The sequence below is a fragment of the Nannospalax galili genome, unplaced genomic scaffold (genome assembly GCF_000622305.1).
Source record: "Nannospalax galili isolate Female #2095 unplaced genomic scaffold, S.galili_v1.0 scaffold307, whole genome shotgun sequence".
NCBI classification, from domain to species: domain Eukaryota; kingdom Metazoa; phylum Chordata; class Mammalia; order Rodentia; family Spalacidae; genus Nannospalax; species Nannospalax galili.
The window spans coordinates 6,116,369-6,128,448 of record NW_008359625.1 but is presented as its reverse complement, the minus strand read 5'-3'; the positions used below and the strand labels follow the sequence as shown (position 1 = coordinate 6,128,448).

The following is a 12,080-nucleotide window of genomic DNA, read 5'->3' as shown; positions in this document are numbered from 1 at the left end:
ATAAATCTGGGCATGATGGCACATCCCAGCACTTAGGAGATAGAGGCAGGTGGATGTCTATGAGTTTGAGGCCAGCCTGGTCTATATAGCAAGTTCCAGGCCAGCCAGGGCTACATAGGGAGACACAGTCTCCATAAAAGAACTATATGGGCTGGAGAGATGGCTCAGTGGGTTCAAATCCCAGTACCCACATGGCAGCTTACAACTGTCTGTAACTCCAGTTCAGGGGATCCAACACCCTCTTCTGACCTCCATGGGCATTGCACTTGTATACATGAAGGCAAGACATTCATACACATAAAAAATTTTTTAAAGGAAATGTATATGTATATGAGATCAGTGTATTAACAGTGGATTTAGATATAGTTAATGGACAGATGGGCGGATGTGTGCTTTTGTTTGACAGTTGCATAGTTGTCCACTGTCTAGATATACCATGATTTATTTGCTCGACCTCTATCAATGGACATTTAGATTGTTCCCAACATGATTTTTTTTGTGAGTGATTAGAAGCCATGTCTCAATAGATGGTATTCTCTGCAGACTGTAACTTTCCTTGAACAATATAGTGTGACCCAAGTATGAGCTTATCAGGTAGGGGAATTTCTAGAGGCGCATTTGCCAGGTCAGAGGGCACATGCATTGTCGTTTGTTACACACTCTTCTCTTTTCCTCTGTGGACCTGCCAGTTTATACTGCCACCAACCATTGTGGAAGTTTGGAAATGGCTTTTTCTCTCCCTTTGACCTACAGAGTGAATTAGCAAGTATTTTTACCTTTGCTAATTTTTGAGTGAAAACTGTTTCCTCAATGGAATTTGAATTTTCTTTTTTATCATGAGGGACGCGAAGAAGTCTTTCATATAACTAGGAAATATTACATTTCTGTAAACTTTCCATTCTTATTTTTGCCTGGTGTTTGTTTGTTTGTTTGCTTTTTCTTAGTAACTTATAGTATTTATCAGGAAAATGCATTATTTTCTGTTTTTGTTTTGTTTCATTTTAAGACAAAGATTCTCATGCAGCCCAGACTGGCCTCAGACATGCTCTGTAGCTAAAGATTACCTTGATCCCCTGCCTCCTCCTCCCAAGGACTGGGATTAAAGGCTTACACCATCACATCCAACATATTTCATTTTTATTTTTTGTGGCACTGGATATGGAACCCAGCACCTTACACATGCTAGGCAAGTACTCTACCTCTGAGTTATATGCCCTACTGAGTTATAAAAGACAGGGTCTCCCTGTAGCCCCAGTTGACCTAGAGCTTGCTATGCAGAACAAGCTAGCCTCAAGCTCACAGAGATCTGCCTGTCTCTGCCACCCAAGTACTGAGATTAAAGGTGTGAACCACCACACACGACCCTGAGTTGTAAAATTTTTAAGAAGTGTTTTTTACCTTTTCATTTTATAGAGGCTTGTTTCAGAAATAAGATCCTAGACTGGGGATGTGATAGGGTACTTGGCTGTGTAAGGTCCTAGGCTCAAATCCCAGCAAAGAAAAAAAGATACTGATGCCCAGAGAGATGACATTCCTTATAGAGCAGGCCCTTGGCAAGCCAGCCCAGGGCCACAGCAGGTTTAGGACATGTGATTCCTAGTACATGTGTCTTAGATTGTCAGAACTCATCTGTAAAGCCAAGGGTGGAGGCTAGAGATAATGGCTCAGTGGTTAAGAGCACTGACTGCTCCAGGGAATCCAATGCCCTTTCTGGCCTTACAGCCGCAACCCCACCACCCACCCCCGCCACACACACAGACAAACATACATATATAAAAATCTTTTTTAAAAAGCCAAGGGAGGGGTTGGGGATTTAGCTCAGTGGTAGAGTGCTTGCTTAGCGCAAGGCCCTGGATTTGATCCTCATCTTGGGGCAGGTGGGGGGAGGGGACCGACACAAAAATAACAAAAAAGCCAAGGGGTAGAGGCAGGTGGCTCCCCACTTGTCTGAAAAGAGACTAGATTCAATTTGCATTGTTTTTGTCACATAAATTTTCCACAACTGGGTGTTGTTTGTGGTGCACTTAGCATAGACAAACTCCAGCTATCTTAGGAACCCAGATTAGCCTCCTGCTCAGTTCCACCATCCACAGTCCCCTTTGTTTGGACTTACTCCTGTGTCCTCCTTTCTCACACAGCAGTCCTTGTCCAAACCTGCGTTTTTCCGGCAAAATTCAGAGAGGAGGAACTTCAAACTGTTGGACACAAGAAAGCTCAGTCGGGATGGAACTGGGTCACCCTTGAGAACCAGCCCTCCTTCCACACCCAGCAGCCCCGATGACACCTTCTTTAACCTTGGAGACATGCAGAACGGCAGGAAGAAGAAAAAGATCCCCAGGGTAATGCATGCATGTCACCTTCCAATATCACCCCCTTCTGTGGAGAGACAGCACAAGGCCTTTGCTCTCGGTGTCAGCCTGGGCAGGGGGACACAGTGAAGCGAGCAGGATAGGTGGGCCTTCTCGGTTATTATTATGGTCTTGTGGTCTTCCTCTTGCCATTCCTCTCCTCACCTCCCTAACCAGCTCTTAGATTCCAAATAACCTTTTCTTTTTTTCTTGTGTCCTGGCTTATGAAGCACAGCTAGCCTAGTGATCCATACTAGAGAGCTGGACCATGATGGGAAGGATAGGCTAGAGACTGCCAATCTATGGCACAGACACACACACACACACACACAGATTACACACACCCTCTTCTTCCAAATGCATCAAAAGATTCAAAACTTTTGGGGCTGGAGAGTTTAGTGGTTAAGAGCACTGGTCCTCTTGCAGAGGACCTAGGTTCAGCTGCCACACCCGCATGACTGCTCAGAACTACCTGTAACTCCAGTTCCAGGAGATTCAACAACCTCTTCTGGCCTCCATGGGCATGGGTGCGCTTGCATGCATGTAGGCAGAACATTCATACATACTAAATTCTTTTTAATTAAAATAAATGGATTCAGCCAGGCCTGGTGACACACACACACTCCCAGTCCTAGCACTGGGAGGCAGAGGCATGTGGATCTCTGTGAATTCAAGGCCAGCCTGGTCTACATGGTGAGTTCCAGGTTAGCTGGGGCTACAGGGAGACCCTGTCTCGAAAAGGTCAGAAAAAAATTAGGTTCAGAACTTTTATGCTAATTGATTTGCCTCCATTGTCCTTGGAGAATTTCTCACCCCAGGTTTACTTGGAGGCTCTCCCTGTGGAAAGGAACAGTGTGGCATGCATGACCTCCTGAGAGGGTTCTGCTGAAAGTGCCTTTTAGTAATGGAACCTGTTGAGTAGCTCTCCTGTGGAACATGAGGAGAGGTGATAGAAAGACTCCAGATGTCTGAGGACAGCTAGAAACCTTGATCATAGAAGCCTAGAAAATTAAAGGCTAAAGACTGTTGATGTGGTCTGATATAATCTTTTAGATGAGGACATTGGGCCCATAGAGGCCAAGGAAATGGCTCACTCATATCCAGATGCAAAGGGGGCAAAAAAGCTAGAGGTATATTGTTATAGTTTGCCTTCATTTGCCATGACAAAATACTCTGACCAATACCAACTTTAAAGGGCTTATTTAGCTTATATCACCCAGGTCATAGTTCATCACTGAGGGAACCCAAGGTAGGAACTCAGAGCAGGAGCCTGGAGGCAGGAACACAGGCCATGGAGGAACACTGCTTACTGGCTTGCTCCCCTGGCCCATGCTCAGCCTGTGTTCTTATACAATACAGAATAACCTACCCAGGGGTGACACCACCCACAGTGGGCTGGGCCCTCCCACATCACTCAAAAATCAAGAAAATACCCCACAGACACAGACACAGGCCAGTCCAATGGAGGCAATTCCCAATTGAGGCTCCCTCTTCCCAGTTATGTCAAGTTGACAACTGAAGCGATCCAGCACATATATTAAAAATAAGAATTAAATATTCAGCTAGGTGTGGTGGCTTATACCTGTAGTCCCCATGCAATCAGGAGGCAGAAGCAGGCAGATTTCTTTGAGTTACAGGCCAGCCTGGTCTACATAATGAGACCCTGTCTCAAAACAAAAAAGGAGAGACAGAAAGAACATGGTTCAGTGCCAGCCTAGGCCAGAAATTGTGCCTTAAGAAAAAATACAAAAGCAAGAAAACAAGAGCTGAGGGTGTAGCTTAGTGGTAGGACATGTGCCTGGCATGCACAAGGTACCAGGTTCACTCCCCAGCACCCAAAAAAGAAAAAGTAATGAACTAATCTTGAGGTTTGTCAGTGTGTGGGAATCTGAGCCACATGTGCTATGAATGTGTGCTCTTTGACAACAAGCCTCAGGGACTCTGCATAGCCTGCAAATCCACACTCACTAGCTTCTCTGGAGAGAACAGAGGAAACAAATACACAGGAAACACCAGAGTCTTGTCTGGCCAACAGCAAGAGAAGCATTTGCCTTTGAAGCAGATCTGTAAGCAGCTGTTGTAAATAGTGACAGTCCCCATGGCCTGGAAGATGCTGGGGCATGGAGCAGGGGCTTTGGTAAAGAGTGAAGGCCATCTGGACTGGGTGGCCTTCTTGAAGGCCTGGGATATGTCACATTCCAGCACATTCCAACCCACTTCTGCACCATGAATACAAATAAGTGGGGGAACCCATGAGGTTAGGAATGAGGTTTCTCTGCAGCTGGGGTGCTGAGCACCCTTTTGCTGTCAGGAGCTAGGACAGGAGCCACTTTAATCCTATCCCCCATCTGCTCTGAGCTGTTAAGACATTGTTTGGAATGGTTCCCACCAAAGGGGCCCTGCCTGGGAACTATTCTTTCTGTCTCTTTCTAGTTTTGTTTTGTTTTTTTCGGGGAGGGAGGAGGGGGCAAAAGGTTTCTCCTAAGCCACAGTGACATCACAGTATTACAGTATCAGAGGGAGAGCTGCCTGACACCATGAGCCAAGCAAATTGTTTCCCAGCTGTCTCAGAACCCTGAGTGTCTCAGCTGGGTGCAGGAGCTATTAGACCCTTGCCACCCATGTGGCAAGGAGGGCAGCGTCTTTCAGTGTACTTGACAGTGTGGTAGAAAAGAATGACTGGAAAACTAATGAGGCAGAACTATGTGCCCCCCGCCCCCTCCCCCGCTTTTGTCATCCTAGGAGAGATGGGGCAGTGGAGGCAGTCCAGCTGCATTTGGGGAGGGCGGCTGACACTGGTTTCTTTCTCCTGGTGTCTGGCAGCTGGTGTTGCGGATCAATGCCATTTATGAGGCCCGAAGAGGAAAGAAACGGGTGAAGAGGCTGTCCCAGTCCACAGAGAGCAACTCAGGAAAAGGTAGACCACCCCCCTCACCCCACCCTGCTCGGACTGTCCCCCTCATAGTCATAGAACCTGAAGACATCCTTTAGAGAGAGTGGCTTCCTGTTGATTTTTGTAGGCTCACCAAGGAATGAGCAAGCTGATGTTTCTTGTCTACCCCTGTCCCTGGGACAAAGAGCCAGAGTGCCAGCCTAGGGGAGACATGTTCTGCCTCCCTCTGTTTTATCTACCTTCAAGTCATCTGAGGGTCTGTGAGTCCCACCAGACTGGCAGCAACTTTTCTGCCTCGGCATGCAGAAAAACTTGCCTTTTGTTATAATAATTGGTACAGGAGCCATCTTACCCAGAGCCAAATTAGTTTGGTAACTGTTCTAGTTAACATCTATTGCTGTGATAAAACACTGACCAAAACCAATTTGGGGAGGAAATGGTTTATTTCAGCTTACGGTACAGTCATCATTGAGGGAAGTCAGGGCAGGAGCTCAAGACGAGCTTGAAGCAGAGACCAGGGAAAAATGCTGCTTACTGGCTTGCTTCTCTTCCTGGCCTGCCCAGCTAGATTTCTTACAGCCCAGGCCCACTTGCCTAGGGATGTCACTGCCCACCATGGGCTTGGCCCTCCTGCATCAATTAGCAATTAAGAAAATGCCTCACAGACATCCACAAGCCAGTCCATGGAAGCAGTTCTTCATTTGGGATTCCCTCTGGGACTAGAGAGATGGCTTAGTGGTTAAGAGCACTGGCTGTTCTAGCTCAGTTCCCAGCACCTACATGGTAGCTAACACCTGTCCACAACTCTGGTTCCAAGGAGTCTGACACCCTCCTCTCATCTCCTCTAGCACTGCATGCACATGGTATACTTACATACATGCAGACAAAACACTCATATACATAAAATAATTTTTAAATTTTTATTATTTCTATTTTATGTGTATGGGTATATTGCCTGCATATATGTAAGTACACTCATGTCATGCAACACCCAAGGAGGTCAGAAGAAGGTATCAGATTCCCCTGGAGCTGGAGTTACAAACGTCTGTCAATCACCATGTGTCTGCTAGGAATCAAATCTGAGTCTTCTGTAAGAGCAGCCAGTGTTCTTAACCACTGAGCCATCGTCCCAGCCCCCCAAAAAAAACTTTTTTTAAAAAGAGATCCCTCTTCTCAGGTGACTCTAGTTTATGTCAAGTTGACAAAAACTAGCTAGCCCAGTAATACATTAAGTTGAACAGAATTTGTCTGTTACTTCCCCCCCACTTTGGTCTTTTTGAGATAGGGTCTCCCTGTAGCCCCAGCTGTCCTAGAACTCAGTATGTAGACCAGGCTGGCCTCGAACTCACAGAGATCTGCCTGCCTCTGCCTCCTAAGTGCTGGGATTAAAGGCATTCAACACCATGCCTAGGCCCTGTCTGTTACATTTAAATAGTTGGCAAGGGACTAGAGCGATGGCTCAGGTATTAAGAGTGTATACCACTCTTGCAGAAGACCCAGATTTGATTCCAAGCATCCACATGGAAGCACACAATTGCCTGGAACTCTTAGTTCCATGGGATCTGACTTCTTCTGACCTCCATGGGCTTGTGTACCCACACGGTGCAGATACATACATTCAGGCGCGCGCACACACACACACACACACACACACACACACACACTAAATAAATAAACACAAATATAAAAAGTAGGGGCTGGAAAGATACCAGGGTTCGATTCCCAGCACCCACATGGCGGCTAACAACTGTCCCTAACTCCAGTTCCACAGGAATCTGATGCCTTCATCTGACTTCTGCAGGCATTGTGCAACACAGGTGTACTTACATATGTGCAGGGAATGCACTCATACACATAAAATTAAGATAATAAAATATAAAAAGTAATAAATACATAAATAGTTGACCTTAAAACAACAATAACAACAACAAAAAAAATGCCTCTGACCTAGAAGAACTCACATTTGCCTCTTCCTTCCTTCCTTTGGTCTAGTGACAGATGAGAACAGCGAATCTGACAGTGACACTGAGGAGAAGCTGAAAGGTGAGGAGAGGGAGGTGCATGCAGGTCACTGGGAAAGCACAGAAATGGCTCCCCTCTCCTGCTGTGAGGGACAGACATGTCCTGCCTAGGCTTGCTGGGCAAGGCATGAGTGTCTGGGAGGACCGTGTGGCCCAAAGTGTGGGCAGGCGGACCAGGCATGTGCAGGGATGAGGGTGGTGGCAACCAGTGCAGACACCTGTTCCCATTCCTCTCCTGCTGTGAGACACCGGGCTGCCAATGACTGTGTGAGCTACAGGAAATCTCTTAAGATCTCAGAGCGTCTGGTCTGCACTTGCCAAAAGAAGCTGGTGAAATAACTGGTCCCTGTGGGTCTGACATTCAGTGATCCGGGTTTAGTGTTAGTGAGTTTTCTGAGATTTCCCAGACCCCAGGGAAGAAGCCAGAGAAAGCAACTCTAGGTACTGAACAAGGTGACAAGACTGGTCCACATAGTGGCCCTACCTCATTCACCTCTAGCACCAACTGCTAGCTGGGCCATCCCCAGAACAAGCAAGCCCATGTCCACTGCAGAGAACTGGCCAGAGCAGAGGTGGAGAAGAATTCTGAGGTAGCCCTAGATCTCTACTAGTGGAGTCATAGGGATGTTTACAAAGCTCTCAGCTCCAAAAACTCCATGGTCTGGCTCTTGTCACATCACATAAACTGAAACGTCGGAAATGAGCGAGGGAAATAGTAAGAGTCCCCTCCTGAGGACAGATGGAAGGAAAGCCCTGTGTAAGCCTCTGCCTCAAGGCTTGACAGTAAAATCCTGGCAGAGCCCTGAGCCCCAGGCCCTGCACCCTGCTTGGCCAGCAGGCCTATAAATGAATGGTGCTTCTCCCACGAGTTTGGCAAGGGGCCCAAAGAGAGTTTTCTACTAATTTGTTAGATGTGCAAAGACTCTGGGGGTTAGAAAAAGTCTTGAAGCTGGGAATTACATAATCTGTCCAGCACTGAGCAACTCCACATTGGCAAATGAGTCATGTCAGGCCTGTGGCTTCTCTCTCCACAGCTCACAGCCAGCGCCTGGTCAACGTTAAATCACGCTTGAAGCAGGCCCCTCGGTACTCATCACTGGACCGGGAGCTCATCGAGTATCAGGAGCGGCAGCTCTTTGAGTACTTCGTAGTTGTATCTCTACATAAGAAGCAGGCCGGGGCTGCCTATGTGCCAGAACTCACCCAGCAGTTCCCTCTGAAGGTACCGGGAGGCCAGGCCCCTGTGGGACTGCAAGGGGACAGCATTCTGACCATCAGCTTGATGGGACTCATGCATTCAGGGAGGTAGCAGAGTCTGAGGAAGTCTTAAGGTCTAGAACTTTCAAAATGAGCCCTGATGAGCCCTTAGGAGAGCCTACTATATGAAGAAATCTACTGCTAGAAATGTAAAAGGCCCCAGGGAAGACAGATTGAAGGACTCAAATGGAGGCAAAAATACTTTCTCCAGAGATTAGAGATGTAACTCAGTTGATAGAGTGCTTACTTAGCATGCATGAAGCCCTGGGTTTGATCCTCAGCCCCACACACCTGTAGTCTTAGCATTTGGGAGGTAGAGAAAAAAAGAGGATCAGATGTTCAAGATCATCTTTGGCTATAGATTGAGTTCAAATTCAACCTGGGATACAGGAAACCCTGTGTTAATTAATTAATTAATTTCAGTTAGGTGTGGTGGCACATACCTTTAATCCAAGCACTAGAGAGATACAAGCAGATCTCTGTAAACTTGAGGCCAACAGGATCTACATAACAAGTTCTAGGCCAACCAGAGCTGCAGGGGGACCCTGTCTCAAAAAAAACAAAAAAAAAAACCAGTATGTTTCTCCCTTCCTGTGGTCTCTGTGCTGGCCATCTGTCCTCTTATTCCCTCTCCAGTCTCTGTACCAGCCAAGCACATCTCTAGCATTTTCCCCTTAAGTCACACAACTCCTAAGTGGCATCACATTTGTGTCTATGCTAGAATATCTTTGTATGGACCCCTTGTTTGTGTACATGTGGGAGGGAAAATCCTGATTATATAGTTTAAAGTTTATGTAGAGTCAACTTTACCATCACTTAAATCATGGCACCTAAAATAAAGTGGCATTTAATAAATTTAATAAAGCCTATGATGACATGGCCAGAGACATATAAGTAATTCTTTTATTTTTGGTCTCCCTCTAGCCCCAGCTGGCCTGGTACTTGCTATATAGACCAGGCTGGCCTCAAACTCACAGAGATCCACCTGCCTCTGCCTCCCAAGTGCTGGAATTAAAGACGTGCCCCACCATGCCCAGCAGGCTATTTCTTGACATTGGTGTTAAAGAGATTCTGTCCCTACCTAGTCAGACCCAAATAAATAAATACATAAATAAATAAGAGAGTGCTAGGCAAGCATTCTACCACTGAACTAAATCCCCAACCCCATAAACTCCTTTTTTTAAGATTTCTTTTACTTATGTGTGTCAGTGGACACAATGGCAGCTAGAAGGGGGTGTTGGAGTCCTTGGAGCTGGAGATAACGGGCACTGTGAACCACCTGATGCTAGGTGCTAGGATGCAGCTCCAGCCCTCTTTTGGAACAGTAGGGCTCATAACAGCCAAGCTGTCTTTCCAGTCCAACAATCCTTGATCTCCCTCTCTTGTAAATGTAACTTGCTGCCAGTATTTCTTACATAGATTTATTTTGGTTTGTGTTTTGTTTTGAGATAGAGTCATATATAGCCTGGTCCTGGTTCTTTTTATAGATTATTTTTGATGGTTTTGTTATTTGTATTGCAGGACAGGGTCTCATATACCCCAGTCTGGCCTCAATCTCAGTATGTAGCTGATGACCTTGAACTCTTGATCCTTCTACCTCACCTCCCAAGTAATGGGATTACAGGTGTGTGCTGTCACACTCAGAATGGATTTTTTTTTTAATTATGATTTTTCTTTATTCTTGAGAATTTAGTACATGTATCCAATGAAATATAATCATATTCACACACACCCCTTTCCGCTTCAACTTCCCCTATCTTCTCCCCAATACGTCCCCTTCCCAACTTCATGTCCTAGTTCCTTTTTTTTAAAAAAAAAAAAGAGTCAGAGCTGGAGAGATGGTTCAGTGGTTAAGAGCACTGACTGCTCTTGCAGAGGACCCGGGTTCGATTCCCAGCACCCACATGGCGGCTACAAACCGTCCTTAACTCTAGTTCCAGGGGAATCCGAAGCCCTCTTCTGACCTCCGTGGCATTACACAACATGGGTGCACTCACATACATGCAGGCAATACACTCATACACATAAAATAAAAATTAAAAAAAAAAAAAAAAAGTAAGTCTCACTCTCTAGCCCTGACTGGCCTAGAACTTGCTATGTACACCAGGCTGACCTCAAACTCAAACCCACAGAGATCTGCCTGCTTCTGCTTCCAGAGTGCTAGAATTAAAGGCATGTATCACTACACCAGGCCTTTGTGTGTGTGTGTGTGTGTGTGTGTGTGTGTGTGTGTGTCTGTGTGTCTGTGTGTCTGTGTGTGTGTGTGTGTGTGTTGGGGCAGGGGTAATTTAGTAAATTCAGTTAGTGATTAGTGCTATGCATATGGGCATGGGCGTGGGGGCCATCCTCGGGAGTTGGGGGGCGGGGTGACACCACACTATGGGCCATCATTCCTCTTTCCCCGGCAGCTATCAACTGCCAGTAAGCCAGTAACTCCTCAGTGAGGAGTTGGGCCCCATCTGCTGGAATAGTTTGTTTTTTGTTTTAAATTTATTTTTATTCTGTGTATGTGAGGATTTTGCTTGCATGTATATAAGAGCACCCATGTGTACAGTGTCCGCAGAGGCCAGAAGAGGGCGTCAGATCCCCTGGAACTGGAGTTAACAGGCATTTATTAGCTACCATGTGGGTTCTGGAACTCAAACCTGGGTCCTCTGCAAGAGCAGTCAGTGCTCTTAACTGAGCCATCTCTCCAGCCCCAGCAAAAAATTTTAATGCAATGATGATCATCCTTCCACTTGATTTTTACCTTCTGGGAAGTTTCCTTTCTCCTTGCCTGGGGAACACAATTGTTTGCTCTGTTAGAAGGAACTTTTCCTTTTCTCTCTTTTTTTTTTTTTTTTTTTTTTTTTTTTTTTTTGTCAAGAAGCACTGCCCAGCTATCCTGGAACTCACTATGTAGACCAGGCTGGCCTCAGACTCACAGAGGTCCACCAGCCTCTGCCTCCCAAGTGCTGGGATTAAGTGCGCCACCATGCCTGGCCCTTTTCTCTTTTTTTAATAACCTTTTTTAAAAATGGGTTTTAACCTGCACTCCTATAATCACCTTATTCAAGGTTTGCTGTCCACATTTTCACACTAACAATATTCCATTAAAAGGTTTGCTGTCTGGACTAGGGTGTAGTTCAGTGGCAGAGTGCTTGCCTAGCATGCATGAGGTCCTAGGTTTCATCCTAGGCCACAACTCAATTACCAATTTATACAGAAATATGAAGAATAATTAGACAAATGAATAATAGAAATAATTCAATTTTTTAAAATTAAAACTGCTCTTTTTGTTTCCTAGACTTGAATCTGTAAGTGATTTTTTAAAAACAAAGGAAAAAAAGAAGAGAGAAAAGAAAATCAAAAAGGCCAGGCGTGGTGGTGCATACCTTTGATCTGAGCACTCAGGAAGCAGAGGCAGGGGGATCTCAAAAAAAAAAAAAAAAAAAAAAAAATTAATTATGGATGCATTATGCATTTAAGGCTGTATTATTCTGACCTTATACTTTGTTTCTTGCCAAAATAACTTTCTCTTCCATATTCCCTTTTCTTTTTTTTTTTTTTCCCCATCAGCTC

At 45.6% G+C, this 12,080-nt stretch overlaps 1 protein-coding gene across 5 annotated transcripts in view; it reads left to right on the top strand.

Annotated features, from left to right (window-relative positions):
• Dennd2a (DENN domain containing 2A) overlaps window positions 1-12,080 on the top strand; it is a 139,245-nt gene that overhangs the window by 76,647 nt on the left and 50,518 nt on the right. For 3 of the 5 annotated variants that reach the window (XM_008823511.3, XM_029558860.1, XM_029558862.1), the window contains exons 5-8: window positions 2,139-2,339; window positions 5,172-5,265; window positions 7,234-7,284; window positions 8,297-8,484. In XM_008823511.3, coding sequence (XP_008821733.1) covers window positions 2,139-2,339; window positions 5,172-5,265; window positions 7,234-7,284; window positions 8,297-8,484 — 534 coding nt within the window. The remainder of the gene's footprint in view (window positions 1-2,138; window positions 2,340-5,171; window positions 5,266-7,233; window positions 7,285-8,296; window positions 8,485-12,080) is intronic. The other 2 variants (XM_029558861.1, XM_008823512.3) reach the window with 1 other exon arrangement.